This window comes from Plecotus auritus (genome assembly GCF_963455305.1).
Source record: "Plecotus auritus genome assembly, chromosome: 14".
Lineage (NCBI taxonomy): Eukaryota > Metazoa > Chordata > Mammalia > Chiroptera > Vespertilionidae > Plecotus > Plecotus auritus.
In genome coordinates, this window is record NC_137780.1 from 125,215 (window position 1) to 147,116 (window position 21,902).

The 21,902-nt window shown below is 52.7% G+C and overlaps 2 protein-coding genes across 7 annotated transcripts in view; both read right to left on the minus strand.

The window, feature by feature from the left end:
- The window catches only part of PPFIA4 (PTPRF interacting protein alpha 4), a gene marked incomplete at its 5' end in the record, with an annotated part of 27,203 nt that extends 24,278 nt beyond the window's left edge, over window positions 1-2,925 (minus strand). For 2 of the 4 annotated variants that reach the window (XR_013959610.1, XM_080651075.1), the window contains 5 exons: window positions 437-526; window positions 734-808; window positions 1,055-1,219; window positions 1,538-1,639; window positions 2,677-2,910. Coding sequence is in view for 3 of the 4 variants with exons in the window: in XM_080651075.1 (XP_080507201.1) it covers window positions 437-526; window positions 734-808; window positions 1,055-1,219; window positions 1,538-1,639; window positions 2,677-2,910 (666 nt within the window). Of the gene's footprint in view, window positions 1-436; window positions 527-733; window positions 809-1,054; window positions 1,220-1,537; window positions 1,640-2,676 lie in introns of all 4 variants that reach the window. The other 2 variants (XM_080651074.1, XM_080651076.1) reach the window with 2 other exon arrangements.
- A 240-nt stretch (window positions 2,926-3,165) lies between these two features.
- Window positions 3,166-20,806, minus strand: TMEM183A (transmembrane protein 183A). Of its 3 annotated transcripts, XM_080651078.1 has the most exons (9): window positions 20,302-20,806; window positions 20,093-20,182; window positions 18,922-19,089; window positions 17,482-17,641; window positions 16,469-16,649; window positions 14,277-14,357; window positions 13,534-13,689; window positions 12,281-12,512; window positions 3,166-3,303 (listed from the first exon to the last, which is right to left on the minus strand). In XM_080651078.1, exons 1-8 carry the CDS (start codon window positions 20,696-20,698, stop codon window positions 12,327-12,329), a joined length of 1,419 nt encoding a protein of 472 aa, XP_080507204.1. In that variant the 5' UTR covers window positions 20,699-20,806; the 3' UTR covers window positions 3,166-3,303; window positions 12,281-12,326. The 3 variants fall into 3 exon arrangements, with proteins under 3 accessions (XP_080507204.1, XP_080507205.1, XP_080507203.1); XM_080651079.1 differs by lacking the exon at window positions 3,166-3,303 and having other exon boundaries at window positions 10,534-12,512; window positions 17,482-17,638; XM_080651077.1 differs by lacking the exon at window positions 3,166-3,303 and having other exon boundaries at window positions 10,534-12,512; window positions 20,302-20,805.
- Between the last annotated feature and the right edge of the window lie 1,096 nt (window positions 20,807-21,902).

The following is a 21,902-nucleotide window of genomic DNA, read 5'->3' on the forward strand; positions in this document are numbered from 1 at the left end:
GCTTCTGAGCACACCTCAGTCCACCTGCCTCCTCCGGGCCCAGGAGCTCACGGCAGACAATGACCTGACAACTGCTCTCCTGTGTGTCTCCTGAACAGCAATACTTTCTAGTGTGACCTGCTTTCTCAGCGTCTTATAACCTAGAGAGGGGCCTGACTGAAGACCAGGCTCAGAGTCAGCATCTTCCCTGATGGAAGCTGACACACAGGCAGATGGGCCCTGACAGTTCAGGTGCACAAGCACCTTATGTGCCTAGCAGTGGATACAACAACAGAACTCTATAGATTTCTCTGCAGATGGGGTGTGGGAAGAGAAGAGAAGGGGATATTGGAAGAAGCTCTGAATTTAACTTGAGCAGTGGCTCCACTGAACAGGTCAGGGCCCCACCTCCTGCTGGGGGAAGACATGCCCCTGCTATGCGGCTCCCATGACCCACCTTCCACAGGTGTTTCAGTCCCAGCTCCACAGCCCCCTCCTCTTCCGCCGCTCCATCCCGGACCCCTGCTCCCTGCTGCAGGGCAGACAGCTGTAGGGCACAGCCCCAGCACAGTGAGTCAGAGACAAGAGAACCTCTCCCTGTTCCAGACCCTTCTGGGTCCCCTGCCTCCCTTCGGCCAGCAGTCTCCAGCCAAGACAGCGAGACAGCAGTGAGCATCTACAGGAAGCCGACGGGCAAAGGGTGAGCCAGCCTTGGCTTCCAGCTCAAGTACACGGAGGGTGAGCAGGCGCTTACCTGCTGGTGGGCACCTGCCAGCTGCTCCTCCAAGGTGGTGACTCGCTCCAGGGCCGCCCGGAGCCGCTCTCGCACCTGCCCGAGGTAAGAAGGTGAAGGGATGGAGGAAGGAACAGAGACCCCACTGGATGCAGCCGGGGGAGCCTGGGCTTGGCTGACCACTGTGGTGGGAGGCAGAGAGGCCCGGCCAAGAGCCAACTTCCAGAGGGAACCTAAGCTGAGCCCCTGACATTGGGCAACGGAGGAGGGAGCCTGTAATGAAGCTGGCAGGTGGGTGGGGAGAGGGTGCAGGAGTCACAGAGAAGGGTGCGCCAGGGCTACCTTCTCATCCAGGGCCTTGTGGTGCTCGAACAGCGACTTGAGGGCCTTCAGCACCTCCACCTCACTGGAGACCCCTGAGGGTGACTGGGCCTGGCGCTTCACCACCGTCATCCGCAGCGATCGCTCGTGGCGGGACACCAGGCACTCCAGGTGTTCCAGAAGCAGCTGGCAGCAAAAGAGAGGCAAGAGGAGGCATGAGCATGGGGTAAGGTTACAGGAGGGCTCACGTAATCACGGTACACATGAGTACAGCCATGTGCACCGTTAACATGCTGAGATACTTCCGTGTTCATAAGCAACTGCTGTCCCAACCCAATTCCACCTCATGCCAGCTGCCCTGGCCTGCCCCCCCACCCCCGGGACCCCAGGTGAAAAGCCCAGCACTGATGGTAGAATAATCTATCTCCCAGACATAAGGCAGGGATGTGCCTAGGCTGGCCAAGAGGTCCACCCCTCACACACAGGCCAGGTCACCCCACTTACCCTCGTGTTATTCCGTTCTGCTTTCAGCTCTGATATCTCTTCCTCCCGCTCTAGAAGCTGCTCCCGACACATGCTCAGCTCCCGGGTTAAGGTAGCAAATTCCTGAAAAGCCCACAGCTCCTCAGTGCAGGGGACCCCTGCAGAGCCTGAGAAGCCACGGCCCTGTGCCCCTGCCCCTGGATTACTGCCTTTCTATCAAGGCCACGGCCAGGGGTCAAGCATCTCACACCCTGGCAGGCCTGGCGTTGGGGCTGGTTCACTCCTCAGCTCCCACACTGTCACGCACACTGTACTGACACAGGACTCGATGGCACGCCCCGGGGCACCGTGACACCACCCCCGAAGGACTGGTGCTCCCCTCGCCTCCTCCGCTCATCGCTGCCTGGTTCCCCAGGCCTGGATGCCTCCCACCTGCCCCCAACCCTGGCCCACCTGACACAACGTTAAACACAAACTTCTTTCCTGGTTTTCCAGTTTCTGTCTCAAGGACCCTTTCCATACCCTCTAAGGCAGCCGTGGGCAAACTACGGCCCGCGGGTCGGATCCGGCCCGTTCGGCTGTTCTATCCGGCCCGCGGAGCCGAAAGAGCAGAGGGTTCTCTTGCTCTCCCCTCCGCTCCTCTACTTTGAATTTATATTAGTTCACACAAACACTCCATCCATGCTTTTGTTCCGGCCCTCCGGTCCAGTTTAAGAACCCATTGTGGCCCTCGAGTCAAAAAGTTTGCCCACCCCTGCTCTTAAGGTCTGGTCAACCTGAGTCCCCTGCTGTCTACCTTTGCTCCCTGACCACCCCCGTTCCCAGCCCACCCCTCTGTCACCACCTGAGGAAATCACCTCCTCCTCAGACCTTCCAGGCCTCCCCACCTGCCACCTCCAAGAACAGGGTCTGGGGAGCAGCAGCCAGCCTGGGGTGCCACCTGCTGGCCACATGAGCTCACTGCAGCTGCCAACTATGGCTGGTTTTCTTCCCGCATCAAATTCCACCGGCTTCTCCAGAAGCTTGGAAGTGACAGGGAAGGGATTCTTCAGGGAGGTGAGGGCAGTGGAGGCTCTGAAGGTTCCATCTGCTGATACGCACCTGAGATGCCCTGAGGACACTGGGCAAGGGAAGGGAGGCGTGCAGGGGTCAGGTCTTACCTGGGGGAGGGCGGAGTTCAGGTGGCGCTGCAGCTGGTCCCGCTCATGCAGGGCATCCTGGAGCCGGCCCTGCGTGGCCGCCAAGGTCTCCTGACTCTCGCGAAGGGACTCCAGCAGCTTCTCCCGCTCATCCAGCATGTTCACCATCAGCTGCTCAAAGTTGGCATCCGCATCAGCACCATGTGGGGGCCCCAGAGGGTCCCCCTCGTTGATTGTGGGCATCACCTCACACATGGTGGGGTGAGCAGGGCCTCAGCGTGGGGGACAGGGAAGGGATTCACAGGGCTGGCACCTCCAGGGGGACTCAGGGCAGGGGCCTCAGAGCGGGCAGTGCCAGGCGAGCAGACGGGTGCGCGGGGGCTCCTCCCATGGCATTACTTGCTCTTGGTCTGAAAGGGGCCAGGTGCCTGAAGCACCCCTGTGAAATGGAGCCCGAGGGCCTGGCTCAACCCCTCAGGGCTGGGGCTGGGTGCGCTGTGTTCCCAGGCAGGCAGGCAGCAGCCGAGCGTGGCCATGGCAGGCAGGAAGAGGGTGGCTGGAAGAAGGCCCTTTGCTTAGACGGAGCACTGGAGCCTGGCAGAGTCCCAGCTGGGTCGAGCGACACCCATGGTTCTGGAGGGCAGTGGCCTGTGGGAGGAGAGACTGCTGTGAGGACCGGAGGAGTGGAGAAGGCACCCAGGGAAGGATGGAGAAAAGGAAAGAGAGGTGTCAGTGCACGCCCCTCTCAGCTACGCGCCCAGTTCTCCCGGGGAATGCGCTCCACCACAGCCTCTGCCCCTGCTTCCCCCCCCCCCCCCCCCAGCTGTCAGAAGTGCAGCCGCAGTGGAGTGGTTCCCACCCACGTGGCTCCTTGGCCAAATATAGAAATGATTCAGCCAGCGGCAGGCTGCCCAGAGCCCTCCTGAGACCTGGGGTGGGAGAGAGCGAGGAGAGGAACCAGGGTCTCTGGCCCCACACTCTGGCCCAGGCAGGCACAGAAGGGGTTAAAGGGCTCTGAGAAGGGGTTAAAGGGCTCTGAGAAGGGGTTAGGGGGCTCTGAGAAGGGTTAAAGGACACCGGTGGTCCTGCCCTGACCACGGTGCAGCTTGGCTCCCTGGAGAGGCTCCTTGGTGAGGCCCGGCTGGCACTGAGGCCCAGCATTCAGGGCGGAGGCTCTGGCTCATCACCCTGCCCCTGAAACCTGGCACAGAGCAGCAGGTGTCCATTCTGCTTTCATGGCCAGATGATTCGAGGAAATCCAGGTGGATGTGGGTGGGGCAGTCACTCTCCTGGGGCAGGGCTAAGAGGTGGGGGCCCTGCTCAAGGCTTGGAATCTTCTCTCCAGGTAACTGCCATTCTGGTGCTGCGTTGGCATGTTGCACAGCCTGGCTCCAGCAATGCCTTGCACCTGGCACAGGGATGCCCAGTGATCAGAGCAAAGGAGGCAGCAGGCAGTTGGGGACTTCTCTGCCTGCAGCCAGCTTCCAACCTCCCTGCTGCTGCTGCAGGTGCCACCTGAGTCACTTTGCAGAGCCATGCTCCATAAACAGCCTTCCTTCCTTCCCTCTCCCTCTCCACCGGGGAGACACAGGGACAGCTTCTTGTCCACCCCTCAGGTGGCAGATGGGAGAGGACAGGCCACATGGGGACCCAGTGTGAGGTCAGAATCCACAGGAGAACCAGAGAAGAGCCACGCCTCTTCCACCCCAACTCACTGCCATGCCCTCCCCCAAAATGCTGATGATCTGGGCAGAAACGGGCGCTGAGGGAGGCTGGGGAAGAATGTGGGCCTGGACCAGAGGAAGTTAGAGTGCCAGCGTGAGAACGAGAGGGCCAGTGGTTCAAGCAGGCATGTGGGTATTGCCCACACATGTACAGAGGTAGACACAGAGCACAGAGACCTAGGACATACACACAGGAGGCCACACACACGCTCCCAGACACACTCTGACCCAGGGGACCCTGTCCCCAAGCTGACAGCCACCATGGAGGCAAAAAAGTAGCACCCTGGTCTGCACCTGCCCACCCCGCACCCCTGCCCCCAGAACAAGAGCCCAGCTGCCGTCTCACTGATGCTACCAGCTCCAGTGCCCAGGACCCCGCACCCTGAGTGCTCCATCTGTGAGGCTGAAAGGTCACCATGCCCTACCTCCCCAAGCGCAGCATAGCCAGGCCCTCATCCCTCCCCTCCCCGACGCCCACCCCAAGAAGAAATGAGAGCGCAGGAGAGGAGGCTGAGGTATAAAGCATGCTGATCCAGGGCAGCCTGCAGGGAGTGTAAAGCGACCCAAAGCTGGCACCGAGGAGACCACCTGGGTAGCCCTGGGCTTCTCACCACGTACCGAGACCTCTGCTGTAAGACGGACCCCACAAGGCTTGCTTTGCTCCCTCAGAGGGATGAGGTCATGGATAACAGAGCTGGGAACAGCTGAAAGCACCCATGATGCAGAGTATGAAGCACCCAGTGGTGGGCAAAGGTGGGCCTGCGGGAGGTTTTACAGCTCCTTACAGGAAAGGCCTGGAGGCTCTCAGGCTGCCCACTGTGACATGCTATTTGGTCCAACTTGGCCTCCCCAAATCGTCCTGGTCATTCTGGCAATTGAGAAGCTAGCTTCGCTGCCACCAGCCCTTCCCCAGCCGCCCTCCAAACCAGGGGCCAGGTAGCAACTCCATTTTCCCTGGCAAAATGCCACCAGGTAGAGCCAGATGCCCTGCTGAGGGCTCCCGCGGGGTCAGCAAAGGGAGCCCTGGGACAGGGCCGCCTTTAAATAGCGCAGTTATCACCTCAGCCTAACGAAGCCTCAGCTCCTGCCATCTCAGTAACACACACAGGCCCTGATTCAGAGGCGAAAGCTGCCACCTGCAAAGCAAGCATTTTTGGGGGGTGGAGGGGTTGCCAGTGAGTGAGGGGTGTGGGCAGGCTGTAAAACAGCCGACGAGGGCTCCAGGTAAGCAGGGCTGTGTGGGTGTGAGCGGGGAGGGGTCGGGGCTCATAAACACGGGACACGAAAACTCTGAGGTCTCTTGGGCTTCCCAAAACCTACCCCCATCCTTTCCCAGCAAGCAGGAGGAAGGGGTACTTGGGTCCGATGTTCTGGCTCCCCGCTGCCCCACCAGATGGCAGGCCCCGGCACTGTGAAAGCGTGCCCAGGCCAGGCTGCTGCCCCACGGAAGCCACAGGGCCAAGCCAAGCTGCCAGGTGGTGCTCAAGTCTCGATGCCCATGAGTTGGGCCAAGAGGGAGCCTCAGAGCAAAGAGCTAAGAGGAAGGTCATCCTCCCGATTCGACTGCAGGAAATGGGGAGGGAGGTGTGACGCAGGAAAACAACCAGTATGACAGCAACTGTGATTTACTAGCTTTTACCACGTGCCGGCACTGGGTTGTTGGCTGGCATATCTTACCTCACTCCAGTCCTCACGATTCCTTGCAAGGACACGGAATTCCTCCTCCCATTTCAGAGACATGGGAATCGGGACTCACAGTCACATAACCATGTTTCCACAGGGAGGGAGAGGAAGAACTAGGTTCAAATCCAGTCTGTTTTGAGTCCACAGAGGGGCCTTACTCCTTCACCCCATGGCCTTTCTCAGGCCTCTCTGACCCGCATCCAGATTGCCAGGGTGCTGCAGCCTAGGACAGCTCCCCCTCCCTCCCTGGGGGCAGGTCTCTGAGCAGCAGCCATCCTGGTCACTGATGAGGACACTGGGCCTATATCTGTGAAGCCCATCTCTCTAGCTGCTCCCAGGACTTAGTTATGAGCCATCTTTCCTCAAGACTCAGCTGTACGACTGTGGTTGTGAGAATGCATGTGTGTGTGTGTGGTCCTTAAATCCGTGTGACTATGAGAGGGAGAGCGGGGGAAGGACGTGGATGAGAATAAAAGAGTGAAAATTCCATCTGTTGCACATATTCTGGCCCAAACAAGGGCCAAGTATTTTGGTTCCACTACTGGCCTAGTGTGACCTGAGGTCAAGTAACTGGGCCCAGCCCCCCTTCTACTTACTGCACCCATCAGAGCCTCACTGCAGGGTCTCCCAAGCCCAGGGCTCCACGTGCATTAGAAATGGTGGTGATCACCCCATGAACCTCCCCCCCCTCACCGAATGTCCACTACTCATGGACCAGTCCAGCTCTCCACCCCCAGCATCTCTCCTTTAAGCAGAGTCCTGCTCTGGAGCAGCTGCTGGGGCCTCCACCATCCAGCGCTTACCCCAACTCCCTTGCCTAGAACTCCGGGTTCCTGCTTGGAAGGGCTCTCTGAGGTCCTGCATGCCCACCTCCCAGCAACCCTACAGCCTGAGCCCACTGTGTGCCTGGTGAGCCAGTAGCCAGCGAGTCCTCAGGCTCTGCCTGGCTTTGGAGCTGTACCTCCCCGGCCCAGAGCTCCTGCCCCACAGCCCTGTCCCCAGAGCATTCTCAGTTCCCAGAGACCCGTCAGTACATCAAAGGGCCTAGAAGCAGCCCCTACAGTTTGCCTCCGAGTACTTTTTGCTCTGATGGCCATCCGAAGGGCCACGTTGGCTCCTATGAGCCAGTACCATGTGCCTTCCAGAGCTAATTATAGGTCAGTGAGCCAGCAGGCTGAAGGGGGACAGATGGTGACTTCCTGTGGCTGCAATGCCCACTCCTCCCCACCATTTCTCCCAATTCTCTACCTGGGACCTGGGGCAGCTTTCCATCCTTCAGTCATCCCTACTCCCTTCCAGCTCCTCCTCTCCAGCACACACACACAGCTCCATACCACACCATGTTTCCATAGCAACCCATCCAGGACCTAAGCCCCAGGGGGGAGTATCCCTGGCATAGAGTGGCCACAGCTAGCTCCCTCACATCCTAAAGCCTTCTCGCCCCCAGCTCCCTGGCCCTGCTGAGCCTTCACCCTGCCTCACTGCCACCACAGCCCGACTGCCCGTCCTCTCCCCAACTCTCACCATTATCCTCAGAGGCTCTAAAAAGACCACAGAAACCCCTGGCAACTCTTTCCAACCCTAAGAGTTTAGCAATCGAGAGACCCAGGAGCCTGGCTCCCTGCCCTGCCCGCCCCCCCCCCCCCCCCCAATGCCTCCTTAACACCCAGTTGCCAGGTCACACACCCGGGTCTGACATCATGATGTGCCCAGACAGCACTGGCTGGAGGAGCTTCCCTTCCATGCCCCCTGCCCCCACACGCCACTGTCTTCCAGAGCTGCAGTCCCCACGAGGCCAGGTGTCTAGAGCATTCCGGGGAAAGGGGGGCAATAACCACTGGGATGTTCATCATCTCATTATTCTGAGATACCATGTACCCCAAGCAGCCTCCTCAGACCTCAGGACAAAGTCCTAGAAAACAGCCAAGGGAAACCATTCAAGCTGCTCCTCCCGGCAGGCAGCTTCCCTGGGAGTGCCGGGCTGTTGATGGTGGGGGGTGGGGGGCTGGAATCCCACCCTGTGGCTCTGCCCTTTTCTAACCCAATAGCAATATGACAAAGTGGGGAGGGGCTGTTATGAGTGCCTACAGGTTAACTGTGTGTACCTTCCAACTGCCCCAGGGCCCTAAATTGCCTTCAAAAGACCTAGCCCCCAGCACCATCTGCCATACAGTAGGTGCCCAATAAATGTTTGCTGAACAGAGTACTAAGTACCAGCTCCAGCACCTCTGAGAAGCCCGGCTAGTGGAGGGGCCGCATGGGGAGTGGGTCCCCACACTAAGCAGAGCCTCCCCTTAACCACTTGCTCACTTGCAGCAGCAGAGCAGCAACCCCAACCCCCTGCCCCTTAATGGACACCGCTGGTGCCTCTCCTCAAAGGTGACGTCAGCACCTAGTGGCACCTTGTCCTCCACCCCTTTCCTGCTCAAAGAAAAGCACCCACACGGGGCTCCAAGTCCTCCAACCGGACTAGACGGCTCTCTTCCCATCCACCACCAAAGCTGCAGGATGGGCCCTGGAAAACATACTGCGTGGTGGTCAGCTCGCACCCTCACCCTACCGCTCAGGATTCCAGTCCCGCCCTCTTCTCCAGTGGCGCCCACCTCGCCCCCACCTCAATGGGACTCGGGCTGGCACTGCGCAGACGGGCATCCCAGGCTCAGTCTGCATCTGACAGTTGGAGGGTGAAGAGCTGGCGACATTGAGAAGGGCGCTGTAAGAGACCGAGAAGGTTGACGACCCCCGCCCCAGGAGAGTGCCAAGTGCTCAGCGCCTCTGGTGCCCCCTGGCATCTTTGGAGCGGAGCTGGCCCAAGAGTTGAGGCGCTTCTCCGACTCTCCTGGGGTGGGGGTAGGGGAGGAGGAATGGGGGTGCAGCCGCTCCCGTTTTCTCCAGACCTGCCAGCTTAGACCCCTCCTCCGAGGTCGATGGATGAGCACGAACTCCACCACCCGGCAAATTGGGCATCGCCCCCATGCTCACCCCAAGGGCACTGCACTGAACAGGCCGGTGAGGGGTGGCGGCAGAGCGACAGAGGGACGGGCTGATGCTGAAGGCGCAGGAGACCCCTCCCCAAACTGTGCGAAAGCTGAAGGTGGAGACATCTACCCCAATCCAGGCCCTGACGCTCACCTGCCTGCAGTCCTCGAAGACCGGGCAGCTCGGCTGGGCAAGGAGCCCCCGGATCGCGAGGCCCCTGGCTGGACGGAGCAGCTGCAGCCTCCCAGACACAAGCCCCGCCCCCGAAAAGACCACGCCCCCGCCCGGGACGTCCCGCCCCCACGTGACTAGAGGCCACTGCAGCCTCCCTGCGGAGCCCCACCCCAGGGGCGGGGCCTACCGGCCCCCTCAAGCCCGGCCCCGGCACGTGACCTGAGAGCAGCTGGGCGGCTGCGTGGTCTCAGCTAAGCCAGGCGGCGCGTCACACGCGCCCTCCCTTTGAACCCCCCAGTGCAAAACCTAGACACCTGCTCCCCAGACGGGCCTCCGTCCTGGCCTTGTCTGGTTTGTCACCTTTCACACCTGCTCGCTCGTGCCCATTTATTTTTCCTTTGGTCACACCCATTCTTAGTGGAGAAACTTTAAGTCCAGATGCATTTCCATGGTGTGCACTCAAGAGAATTGTGTCACTTTTATCAATTCAAGCACTTGGTGATTATTAACATGAAGACAGTCTCATCGCCAAAATTCCTGATTGACAAATCATAGTATTCTCTCCATTTTCCGAACTGCTCCTTCCCCCGTCCCGTGTGGCTATTAATGCACCTTTCCAACCTGGTTTGTGATGTTCATCCCTGAGCCTGCTCAGTCCTGCACAAGGCCGTGTGCACTGCCGAAGTGTGAATTTTTATGTATTGGCACTATGGACATATTTACAGATGTGCACATGATCAATAAAGCAAGGCTGTAGTTGAGGTCAGTTGCATATATAACCTTTTTTTTTCTTTCCTCCAATAAATTCACCACTTGGCTTAGTTTCCGGGTATCTTTTGTAGAATGTAGGAAAATCTGAATAATTGTGATGTACTTGGGGGGTGAGAAATGAAGCTAAATGTACGTTTTGCCTAACCGTCAGAGCAAAATCAAGGTATATATTTAAGGAAGTGAAAATTAGAAAACAGGTTTTATAAAGGTAGTCCCAAACCTTCCCTAGGTGGTTTAGGGCAGTGGTCGGCAAACTCATTAGTCAACAGAGCCAAATATCAACAGTACAACGATGGAAATTTCTTTTGAGAGCCAAATTTTTTAAACTTAAACTTCTTCTAACGCCACTTCTTCAAAATAGACTCGCCCAGGCCGTGGTATTTTGTGGAAGAGCCACACTCAAGGAGCCAAAGAGCTGCATGTGGCTCGCGAGCCGCGGTTTGCCGACCACGGGTTTGGGGGGTCTCAGCAAAGGAAAATTCCTGAGACACTTCACATCCTTTCACTAATAAACACAAATCACCCTAGAAAAGGCAACTCAGCCAGTGAAGAGGGAAAGCTAACGCCATGTTCATCACGTGTTGGTCAACGCTATGCTGAACGCATCGTCTATTTTGTCAATCATCACACCACAGCTTGATACAAAACCTCAGACGCTGTCAGAACACAATGAGCCAAATGCATTTCACTCTCTTTTTAAAGGAACTCCTACATGGGGACGTGAAATCCACCAGGAGAGCCCCCTTCAGTTCCGGGACCAGGGACCTGTGCTTCTCTGCTCTGCCTCAGGGGCAATGTTTACAGAGATGTGCAAGGTGCTTACCGCCTTGGGTTTTGTTTGTTTTTATCATTTAAATGCCCCAATTTGGATTTTCATGGACCCAAGCTCACTTTTTGTGTGCACAGCTTTAATCCCAGCCTTGGTGTAGGCTGAGGTTAGCTGTCAGAGGAAGTATTCAGCAGATGCTCCCTAAGAACAGTCCTTAAATAGCAGGGGGCAGGGAGGATGGTAAGGAAAAAACCACACACTAATTTAGCAGTATGGTGACAAGGTTTTCCTGTCTAAAGGGTATCAGCTTAACACCCACCTCATGGCAATCTCCAGCTCATGTGGCAGAGGAGCAGGCGGCAGAAAGCAGCAAGATTATCTTGTTAGCGAAAACAAAACGAAAAAACATCCCAGCCAGGATGTCCTTCTCAGAGCACACCAGCTACAGCTCGGCCTCTGACAACTGTGCTTCTGCAAGAACGACCCAGGATGCCAGGCCGCCCAGGGCGGAGCAGGAGAGTCACCGTGCTGGTAGTTCAGGACCCCGGCTTCAACAAGGGTTGTATTTTTTAATGACCTTCAGTATAATAAATGCCTTTCTAACAATTCAATGAAAATACTACCATCTTTCCTGTAATAAATTTTGTGGTTTGTTTTACATTTTACTTAAAAACACATATTACCAGACTCTTTCATCAATTTTATAGAACTTCAGGTTGATTAGGGATAAGGCACACAAATACAATCCAATTTTTACTCACCTTTGACTTTTTCTATGTGCACTCTGCCTACTCCCCTTTGCCACCATCTACCACAAGAAAACCAAGAATAACCTTCTAACTGTGGGAGAGCTGAGAGTCGTGGATGGGAGTCCTGCCTACGTCACTGATTCCGTTTCAACCACAGGATGAGAGCAGTATCACCTACCTTGCAGGACTGTGGAAATTAGAGATATTACATAAAGTTCCTAGTACAGGACCTAGGACACAGTCATAACTATTACTATTCTCAGCCTCATGCAAAAAAATACCTAAAATCCCGAACTGGCAAAAGAATATTTATGTGATAAATATCCAAAAATTATTTTTAAAGAAAGATACACAAGCCAATCTTATAAGATTCTGAAAACCCTGTCACCTGGTTTATTTCTGGAGAAGGGTAAAGGGAGAATATTCACTTGAATTTGAGGGGTAGCTAAATTGGAAGCAACAGTAGCAGCAATTCTATGCCTCTAAGGTTCCTCTGATCCGTAGGGAATGCTTAAACTTCCTTGTTTGATTCAAGAGTCTAATTTTTTCCTAGAGCAAGATCATCCATTTTCATTGGGATAAAAGAATAAAGAACAACAAACTCAATAGCACCAAGTGTGGTTTAACACAGAAAATAGGGCCCAGTTTCTCCTTTCAGATGAAACTCTCAACATTAAAATATGTTTAGAAGTCATGGTTGTTTTTCCTCTTGATTCAACCCTCCTCCCTCCTCCAGCAGGAGCCCCAGGAACCTGAAGAGCATGTGCATCACTAACCAGAGAAACAATCCAGCCACCCCTTCCACAGGACAGGACACAGGGACTATGCTCTCAGGGAGAATGGGTACTGAGGGTGCCACCAGTCAAAGAGTCGAACGCTGTGCACTGGGTCCAGGATGACCTGCACACCCTGCTCACTGCGCAGTTTCCGCCCGCCGTGCACAGGAGTATCTTGGAACACCAGTCTCACTCGATGATGCCGCATGTCCGTGCTCACGCTGATCGTAAACTGGGAAGGGAGAGCAAAGACATTACATCCCATACCCAAATTGAACAACCTTGTTCTCCTACAGCCCCCTCTGAAATGAGACAGGCTAGAAAAAATTTGCATTGGCAAGGCCACAAGATAATCTCTGCAAAGATATAAAAAATTAAGAGTGATTTTATATGTTCTGCTTAGCTTGATATAGTATTTAAAGTGGGCTAAGGAATGCCTCTCAAATGGCTGAATAAATCAGGATATATGCACAAAGACTACCACCAAAGCCAACTTTCTAATCCTGGGTTAGAGCTGGATGACTTGAAGGGATTTTAAGCAGATAAGGTTGAGCAAGTGAAATCAAGATTCATAAAGCACACCCAGATCCCGTTTTTTGTTTTCTTGGTAAAATATACTACAAAATCTCTAAACGTTTATGCATGTGTAGGTCCACAGAGAACGATATGGGTATCAAGCACCTAGCGTGTGAGTGAGACACAGCCAGGTCAGTAACGTGGCCTACCTAGAGGAAGGGGACGGTGCCTACAATAAGAGCAGCGTGGATGACATTACACAAAACTACTTAAGAGGGGCAGTGAGTACATGCACGTATTAACAGATGCATTAAAGAACAACCCCAAAAGGTAAACTGCAGTTGCAGGCTGTCAGAAGTCTGTCAATGTATGTATGCACTACTTAAATTCTTTAAATGAAGTACGTATTATTTATTTTACCATTTAAAAAAAAGCTATATAGGGCCCACGTACGGCCTCATCCTTATCCCTAGTAGGATAATGTTTCTCACATTAATGACCACTACAAAGGAGATGCAGAAACATTCCCTTTACTACAGAGAACAGAGATAAAATACTCTCAAACATGCATAACTTCTACACAAATTTGTCTATTCCTAATATACAAGTCTGCTTTCAGACTTTTTAAAATCTTCATTAAAGATTTCTTCGTCAATGGTTAAATTTACAAAGTTCTTTCAAAACCTAGGTACAGTTAGTCTGTGCAAGAGCGGAGGAGACACCCTGTCTCCACTTACCAGGGTGAATACCATCCCCATAACAATGGGAATAAAGATGAAATTGAGGGTGGTGACCTGCAGGAGGCAGCAGTCATGGTCGGGGTTGGTGTGAACATCTTGGTACTGAACAGGAGGCTGCAACCCTCCCACGCACTTGCTCTTTAATCTAGGGGACTGAGGAGAACAGAAAATTAATCTCGTGGCTGAGAGAACATGTTCATGGACAAGACTCCACCAATGAAAATTCTATGGCTCAACTGATGCTATGAGACCCACGTTTCTGTTTTCTCCTCTTTTTCTATGTACACGTTGGTTTCCATAGAGATCAAGAAAACCTGGCCTTTGAAAGGGGGGCACCTTTGGGTGGGCAATGTGGCAGTGCGTGCAATGCTGCATTTAGATGGTATTTCCTGCTACCCAGCAAGAAATGGAAACGTACAGCTCTGTCAGAGGCTCTCCAATGTCTGGAAGACCGCAAATTCCCTGTGACCTGCCAACTGCAGACAACATGTGCTGCACAAAGGGGCACCGTGGCCTCCACTGCCAGGCACCCTGCATGGCTGCGCTCCTGGGCCCAGGACCCACTCTCTGCATTAACCTGTTACCCGTGTGTCTTTCACAGGAGCGTTCCCTCTTCGTCTTCTCTTCATGGCACTATTACAGGTTTTGTGTGTATTTTATTTTAATAAGTCAACATTATGCCCAGTTAAATTTACTACAACAAGATGCCTGACAAACAAAGAGGAGACACAATTACATACCTGCTTTTTAAACTTGAAGTTGAATTCCCACATTGGTTCCTGTCTGCTCCCAACAATCTTTCGGCACCAGAAAAGTAAGCACTGCAAGAAAAGAAAATAAACCAAAAATAAATAAAAGACAGAAAAGAAAAAATCAAAATAAGGCAACAAAAGATAATCAGCCAGCTCTACTGCTGTGGGTTCACTCTGGCACAGATAGAGACCCGCCCCCCAATTTGACGCTGTGCAACGTGAAGAGACAGTCCCAGGGCTACTCAGTCCAGAGAAGAGGGACCAATGTAAGTCAACCTCAGAGGCTGCGCAGTCAATCCTCATCTTCAAGGACAGAAACATGGTCTCTACGGACTGGGACATTCTCTGATTCAGCAGGCCACTCCACCATATTAAAACAGCCACCAGGCAAGATGGTATCCAAGGCAGGCAGAGAAGGCCAGCCCTAGAATCAACAGGAGCAAGCCACTCAGGACCCTTTGGGAACCGACAGCCAGGGTGGACACTACAGAACTGGGCTGAATTCAGCACGCCCCTCGGTGAAGGCAGGCTACAGCTAAGTTTAAGCACAAGAAGTCAAGTACCTCCCAGGGGATAAGGGGTGGGTCGTCCGCCGTGCCAGCTGTCCTGCCCTTCAGACATGCCCTGTACGTCCTGATGTTCCATCAAAAATAATGGGCTTGGCTTTAAGGGGCAAACACTTCTGCTGCCATCACAACGGCTCCAGTGTCCCACACAAGCTATGCTACTGAAAAGAGAGAGAGGGAGAATCATATACGAAAAGCTGGAGTCCGGGAACATGGGACCGCTCCTTCAGGCGTGCTGGCAACTCCCTGAATGCCATGCGACTGTGGCTGTACAAGTGGCAAGGCCATGCATGGGACAGCTGCCACTGCAGGTCCCACATCCTCTTCAGGAGATCTCTAACAACAAGGCACAGAAGAAGCGGCCAGGTAGCCTGGGCTTATTATCTGGGTTAAACATTAGCTATCATTCCACATTGCCTTTTAAGAGTCCACTTTTAAGAATTACTAGGCGGTGATAACAGAGTGAAGACACAGGTCCTTCAGGACTGGGCACTGGAGCCGCTACGATGTGTCAGCACGAGTTTGCCCGATGCTGCTCTGCTTCCAGCAACCAACCTACACCTGGCTGGTCAGCGCTGGGGCGATGCCCTCTTCATCACAGTGAGTCTGACCCTATCACTATTCAGGAAGGTGTGGGGGACTGTAACCGTGACACAATACACTGTCCACTCACATTACAAGCACAAACAGCTGCTGGGTGAAATTCTACCCCAGCCCTGTATCCATCAGCTGGCGTGATATTAAATTGAGCTCAGCTCATGGCCCTGACCACCTCCATTTGCAACCCTGGGAGGAACCTTGATAAATAACGTTGAAATCAGCAGTACCTTTTAATCAATATGTATCAGGTGGAGTATTATCACACCTGGGCTACACTAGGGGAGAAGAATCATTGTACCATCCAAAGCATAAAAACAAAATACAAAAGAGTAGGAAGTGCTATAGAACTTGTGTAAGCTGAGAATAAAAATTACCTACAGACTCAAAAGATACAAAATTTAGACAATATGAGTTTGAGGGTGGGGGGGGACTTCAACTGGCCTGAATCATAGTACCTGCCATACAAGCCCTGCCGGACAAAGGTGTGCTCACTAGGCATGTCATCATGAAGGAGAAAAGGAAGAGAGCGGACCAAGGCTAACACACCTACGTACACGTCAGAATGCCAGCAGATGCTGAAAGGGCAGGTCTACACCAGGACCCCAAAGCAGGTCAACAAGAAGGGAAACCCAGATGTCAATGTCCCGACAGAAAGAGGAAACCAGTACGATGTGCGTGTTCTACCTCTGCATCGTGACTTAAAACACTGAGAATTACAGCTGAGACCTACCATGTGAGTGTGTTCTTCCTATCCCAAACCTTCAAAACCATCTAACGTGAAAACAATGCATGAAAGTAAGATAAAGAGAATAAGGAATATGATAAAAGCATAAGGAAGCCAGGCCGGCATAGCAGGGCCGTCTTGGAGACGTGAAACCCCTGAGCCCTGGAAGTTTACGTTAGTCCCCAGCAGCCTGGTACCCGCAGGCCTAGCCCCCACCCCACCAAGGAAGCTGGAGAAAAGCCACACGAACAGGCCCACCACACAAGAGCCCCACGCTGATTCTCACTTACTTTGGAATTCTTTAATGTGCTGGGCGTGCTTTCTGGAATGGCTGGGTTTTTGGAGATTCGAGTAGCGAAGGGCTCGTACATATGGTACAGAGATCGGATCACACATGCCCGGAGGCAGCGCAGCTTCTCCATAGACTCTGGGCGCAGGCGCAAAGGCAGAGAGGCATCCAGCGTGTAGTGCCTGAAACACGACACATTACTCCTACCAACGTGTGGACTGTCTCTCCTGCTCCAGGTCAGTCTCCTATGACTCCTGGTCTCAGTGTGACTTCGCTCTCATACACACACATGACCATCGCTTCACTTCTCAGCTACTGTTGCTTCTTTGCTATGTGAAACTCAATTTACATAGACTTTATAATCCTATACTTCTCCATCCTTTTTAAAATTTCTAATTATCTGTACTTCACCCTAAAAAGGGGAGTCTTAGCTTTGCCAGGAGGACCAGATACTTCAGACCCTGTCCAGAAGGGACACCAAGTTCTCTACTTTCTTCCCACCACATTCTCACTGACAGTTCCTAACCTCACTACACTTCTGCACCCAGTATCAAGAACTAGCCCTCTTACTAGTCACACTATCACCCTCTCCTCACCCCTGCAAGTGTATGTAGGGCAGCATAAGAACAAAACTATATGGTACTTCAAGACGACCAGCAAATATAAGAAACTAATCTAGTTGGAAAGACAAAGAGGTGGGCATCTGAAGCTTTTGAAAATTCCAGCTAAGACAACCCCCTGAGGAAAAATCAAAGACAATTCTTCTGAAATGTGAAGCAACACTTTTGCTGCAAATGGATACTGGATCAGGGGAGGGGACAACCACAGGGAAGACAGTTGCCTCGATGCATTAATGATATAAATTTTAAATGAGGGTCTCAAGGAACCCAAAGCCAGGCTCACACCAGGCCTGGAGTAGAGAAAGTGCAGAGGTCGCCATCCCAGGAGCAGTTTCACATCACCAACAGCATGAAATCAGCTACACAGACAACAGGGAGCTCCCCGTGGCCGCACCTTCGGTACAACCTGGTCCAAAAGGCAGCAGTGCAAGTGACAGTCCAGGCATTCTTACAAATCAGGGAAAAATTCACAATGTCCTCAGGACGAATGTAGGAGGCCAGCAACAGCCAAATATCCATAGGGTACTCTTCACCTCCAGCCCCATCCAGGTCTTCTGAAACAGAAAAAAAGAACTATAATCTCTGACCTTTCCTTTAAAAAAAAAAAAAAAAACAACACATAGGGTCTTATAGTTTCAAGTGTACATTTCTAGGATACATGACCTGTATATTGCACTGTGTGCCCACCACCCATAGTTAAATCACCTTCCATAAACTCTGACCTTCTATTACACACATATCCCCAACACTTAGATTCTCCCGGGTCTTGCACAGCTAAGAAAAAGGTTTAAAGGTCCAAGGAAGCCTCTCAAACTCATCACTTCCTGCTTATTCCACTGCTGGAAACTTTTGCTTCCTGTTGCCCCAGTGAATAGGTCTCGTTTTTAAGGCTTTTCTTTAATAACTAGAAGCCCGATGCATGAAGATTCGTGCAAAAATGGGCCTTCCTTCCCCTGGCTGCCGGCACTGCCTTCGCTCCAGCCTGGAGCTGCCTTTCCACCTTCCTACGCTGCCCAGAGGCCTGGAGCAGCTGGGGCGGTGCGGAATGCCTGCGTCCCGCTCCGCCCCCAGCCGCTTGGCACCTGTGTATGCAAATTAACCCACCATCTTTGTTGGGTTAATTTGCATACTCACTCCTGATTGGCTGGTGTCACGAAGGTACAGTTAATTTGCATCTTTCTCTTTTATTAGTATAGATTATTTATATGCTATTTTGAAGTTTTCAAAGTAATGTTGCATACATTAAATCCTTCAATTCTGGGCTAATCCTAAAGCTAGCCTTTAACCTTTAGCTCAGACCTGTCATAGAACTATCCAAAAACCAGATTTCTTCCTTCTCTTTCCTTCTCTCTCCCTACTGCTGCCTCGGCTTTTCTAGGTAATTGCTCCCAGCAGTTCTTTGACTCAATCAGGTTCTTGAGTTGAGTTCCTCCTATCAGAGACCAAGTCCTCTAAAGAAACATCCTCTTTTCTGGTTCCTATCCTTTCTTGCAACCATTTCAGGCTCCGTCTACCATGTTTGGGCCCCACCTTGTATCACATTACTTCGCTCTCTGAAAGAGAGGGCACCAGCATTTCCTCCCCTGAGACCCATCAGAACTTTTACAAAGCAGAGAGCTATTAAAAATTTGTCTTTAGGGTCAAAATTCAGTAATTATTAAAGAACTGTGTTTTAAACATAATAATTAAGAAATTTCAAAATGTCGAAATGGAATCAGTAAAGAAAAGCTTCATGGTATGTTAACCCTGTCCCACTCCTGAGATCCACACTCGGATTCTCTACTGCTGTCACCACACACAGGACTAGTGAACCGAAGGAGAGCAAGCCCTGTACCTCTGTGCCTCTTGCTTTTCTTTTTTCTGGAGACGGGTCTCTCATGGATGCTCTCCTCCTGCGCATCCATCTCGTCACTGCTGTCAGTGACATCGCAGGGCTCACCAGCCCCAGAGAGAGCTTCCACTGCAGGAACCTGAGAGGCTTCCAAGCCGCAAAGAGATTTTACTAGAAGGAAAGAAGGAACGAGTGAGAAGGCAGAGTCCCATCCAGAGATACAAACGGCTTAGGCAGGATATCAGCATCCATGAGGGGGGAAAAAATAAAAGGAATAACCAGCATGAGAGTCTGCTGAAAAAAAGCTGAGACTCTAAAAAGAAAGAAAAGCAAGCCTTTTAAATTTAAAAAAAAACTGGAAAGCAATGGGCAAACGGACTCCTGAAAAGTGCCACCCTCAGAGGTAAAGAAAAAGGGAGTGCATTATTCTCCCACTATAAACTGCACGGGCTAAAACTAAAGGCGAGTGCTGTTCTCATTTGCATAAATTCTGAGAATCAGCGTTTTGAGTGGCACTAAATCCAGTTCAATCATGTTCCTGGGTTGGAGATAGTGGGTGTCATAAAAACGCAAGTCTCAGCGGTTGAGCGAGACCTATGAACGAGGAGATCATGGTTAGATTCCTGGTCGGGCGCTCGATCTCCAGTGTGGGGCGTTGCAGGAGGCAGCCGATCCATGATTCTCCCTCATCATGGATGTTTCTCTCTCTCTCCCCCCGTCTCCCTTCCTCTCTGAAATCAATAAAAAAATATTTTAAAAGAAAACACACACAAGTCTCAAGGATATGTAAGTACAAAGCTTGAAAGTAAGAGAAACGGGGGAGAAGGAAAAGAATATACTTTAAGGTTCTTACACTAGATAGAAGCAAACTGCAGAGCACGTGGAGGACACAGTAACCTGCAGGAAAAAGACTAACCAAGAAGGCAGTGGAAGCTACAGAAGAGCACACAGAGGTGTTTGTAATGCAGAGACGGACACAAGACATTTCTGCTACATAAAGTGCTAGCGCTCCTGGCTCACCGGCGCCCGCCCTGGAATCTATGGAGCAAACCCCGAGGAGAGCCAACTCGTTTAGGGAAGATGCCCAAAGGGCTGCAAGGAAAACACTGATGGAGCCCCAGGAACAAAACGCCCAGTTCCGCGGCCCGAGTCCGGAGGGTCGTCGGCAGCCTACCTTCCTGCTGAACAGCATTGGCGACGGCTTTCTTGACTCGTCCGGACCTCACGACCGCCGGGTCCGAGTTGGCATAATCCGCCACGGTCACTGAAACAAGCATGACCCTCAGAGGTGGCGGCCTTCTCCCTTCAGCGTCCCCCCGCCGGCCCCTGCCGCCTCCCCCACCCCCAGCCCCGGCGGCCTTTCACCGCCCGCCCCTCGCTCACCTCGACCCGAGCAGGCGTCGTGGGCCCGGAACTTGAGTCGCTTCCCTCGCTTGGGCATGGCGGCCGAGTCGGGGCGAGGCCGCCCTAGCGGGCCGGGACCCCGGGCCATGTTTGGGGCCCCAGAGCCGGCTCCGGGAGCCGCGGGACAGCGCCACCCGGCTCCGTGGCCATCCCGCGCCGCAGGACGCCGCTCTCGCGATGACTCATCAGGACTCTGCGTCGCACCGGCGCTACGTCCTCTTTGGACGCCAATCAGCGCCAGTCGTGGTGACGTCATCGTCCAGCGCCGGAGGTTGGGCCTGCGCCGGGGTTGCGCTGTCGGGGGCCCAGCTGGTCTCCGTGATTTGTACCCTTTACAGAGATAAGACTTTCCTGTTCTCAGGGAGATTGCCACCATTGGTCAGTTCTGTTGCCTCTCCAGATGTTAACCAAAGATTACTTCTGACCATTGGCATCTTGATTTTTACCTTTTTTTTTTTTCAATTAACTCGGTGTTTTACATTGAACATGTATTTATACTTGGGGAAATATCAATAAAACTATTTTTATTGGGAGAGAAACGTGGCGCCTAGGATCTAGGTCAGAAACCCGGGAAGCTGGTAGCAGGTCTTCCTCCACACTTCCTGGGGGCCCTCCCTGAGGACTGGTGCTGGGTGTCAGGTGGAGTGGTCAGGAAAACAATGGTTGTCAGGGAGGGTGTCATCTGAGAGCAGTGACCACGTTTGTCTTGCCTCAGAGGATGCATGTTCTGCCCCATCCCAGCCTCTCCACTATTCCCCAAACATTACATTTTCTTCTATTGACTTTGGGGAAAGTCCTGAACACTCGGGAGTGTGGAGTTGCGTTCCTGTGTACCCAGAAAGAAGAAATCTGAAATGGAACTACAGCTCCAGTCAAGGTGATACATGATTTCCTTGATGCCTCTTCGCAAGCCCTGGGGGAACGAAGGTGCCTCTCAGAAAGGGAGATGGTCTCTTGGATCTCTGACTTGATCCCAATCATAGATCCTTAATAAGTGCCTGTTAGGTTCTCCAGAGAAAACCAATAGGATATATAGAAAAGAGAGGTTTATTATGAGGGACTGTCCCATAAAACTATGGAGGATGAGCAAATCAAGACCCATGGTTTGCTGTCTATGAGTTGGAGGCCTCAGGAAAGCTGCTGGTGTAGTTTCCAGTCCAAATCTGAAGGCCTGAGAACCAGGGGATCCGATGTCTGAGAGCAGAAGAAAATGAATGTCCCAACTCAAGCAGAGAGAGACCAGCACACGCACCGTGGGAATCCCAGAGGAAAAGAGAGAAAGGGTCAGAGAGAACAGTTGAAGAAATAATGGCTGAAATCTTCCAGAATTTGACAAATATACACTGAGTGGCCAGATTATTATGATCTCTGAACGCATAATAATCTGGCCACTCAGTGTATATCCTATATAATAAAAGGCCAATATGCAAATTGTCCCCTTGACCAGGAGTTCAACCAGCAGGCAGGCGGGCCAACCGCCCATGTTCCCTCCCCCAGCCAGGCTGCCCGGACCCCACCCATGCACGAATTCACGCACCAGGCCTGAGATGCGTTCAGAGATCATAATAATCCGGCCACTC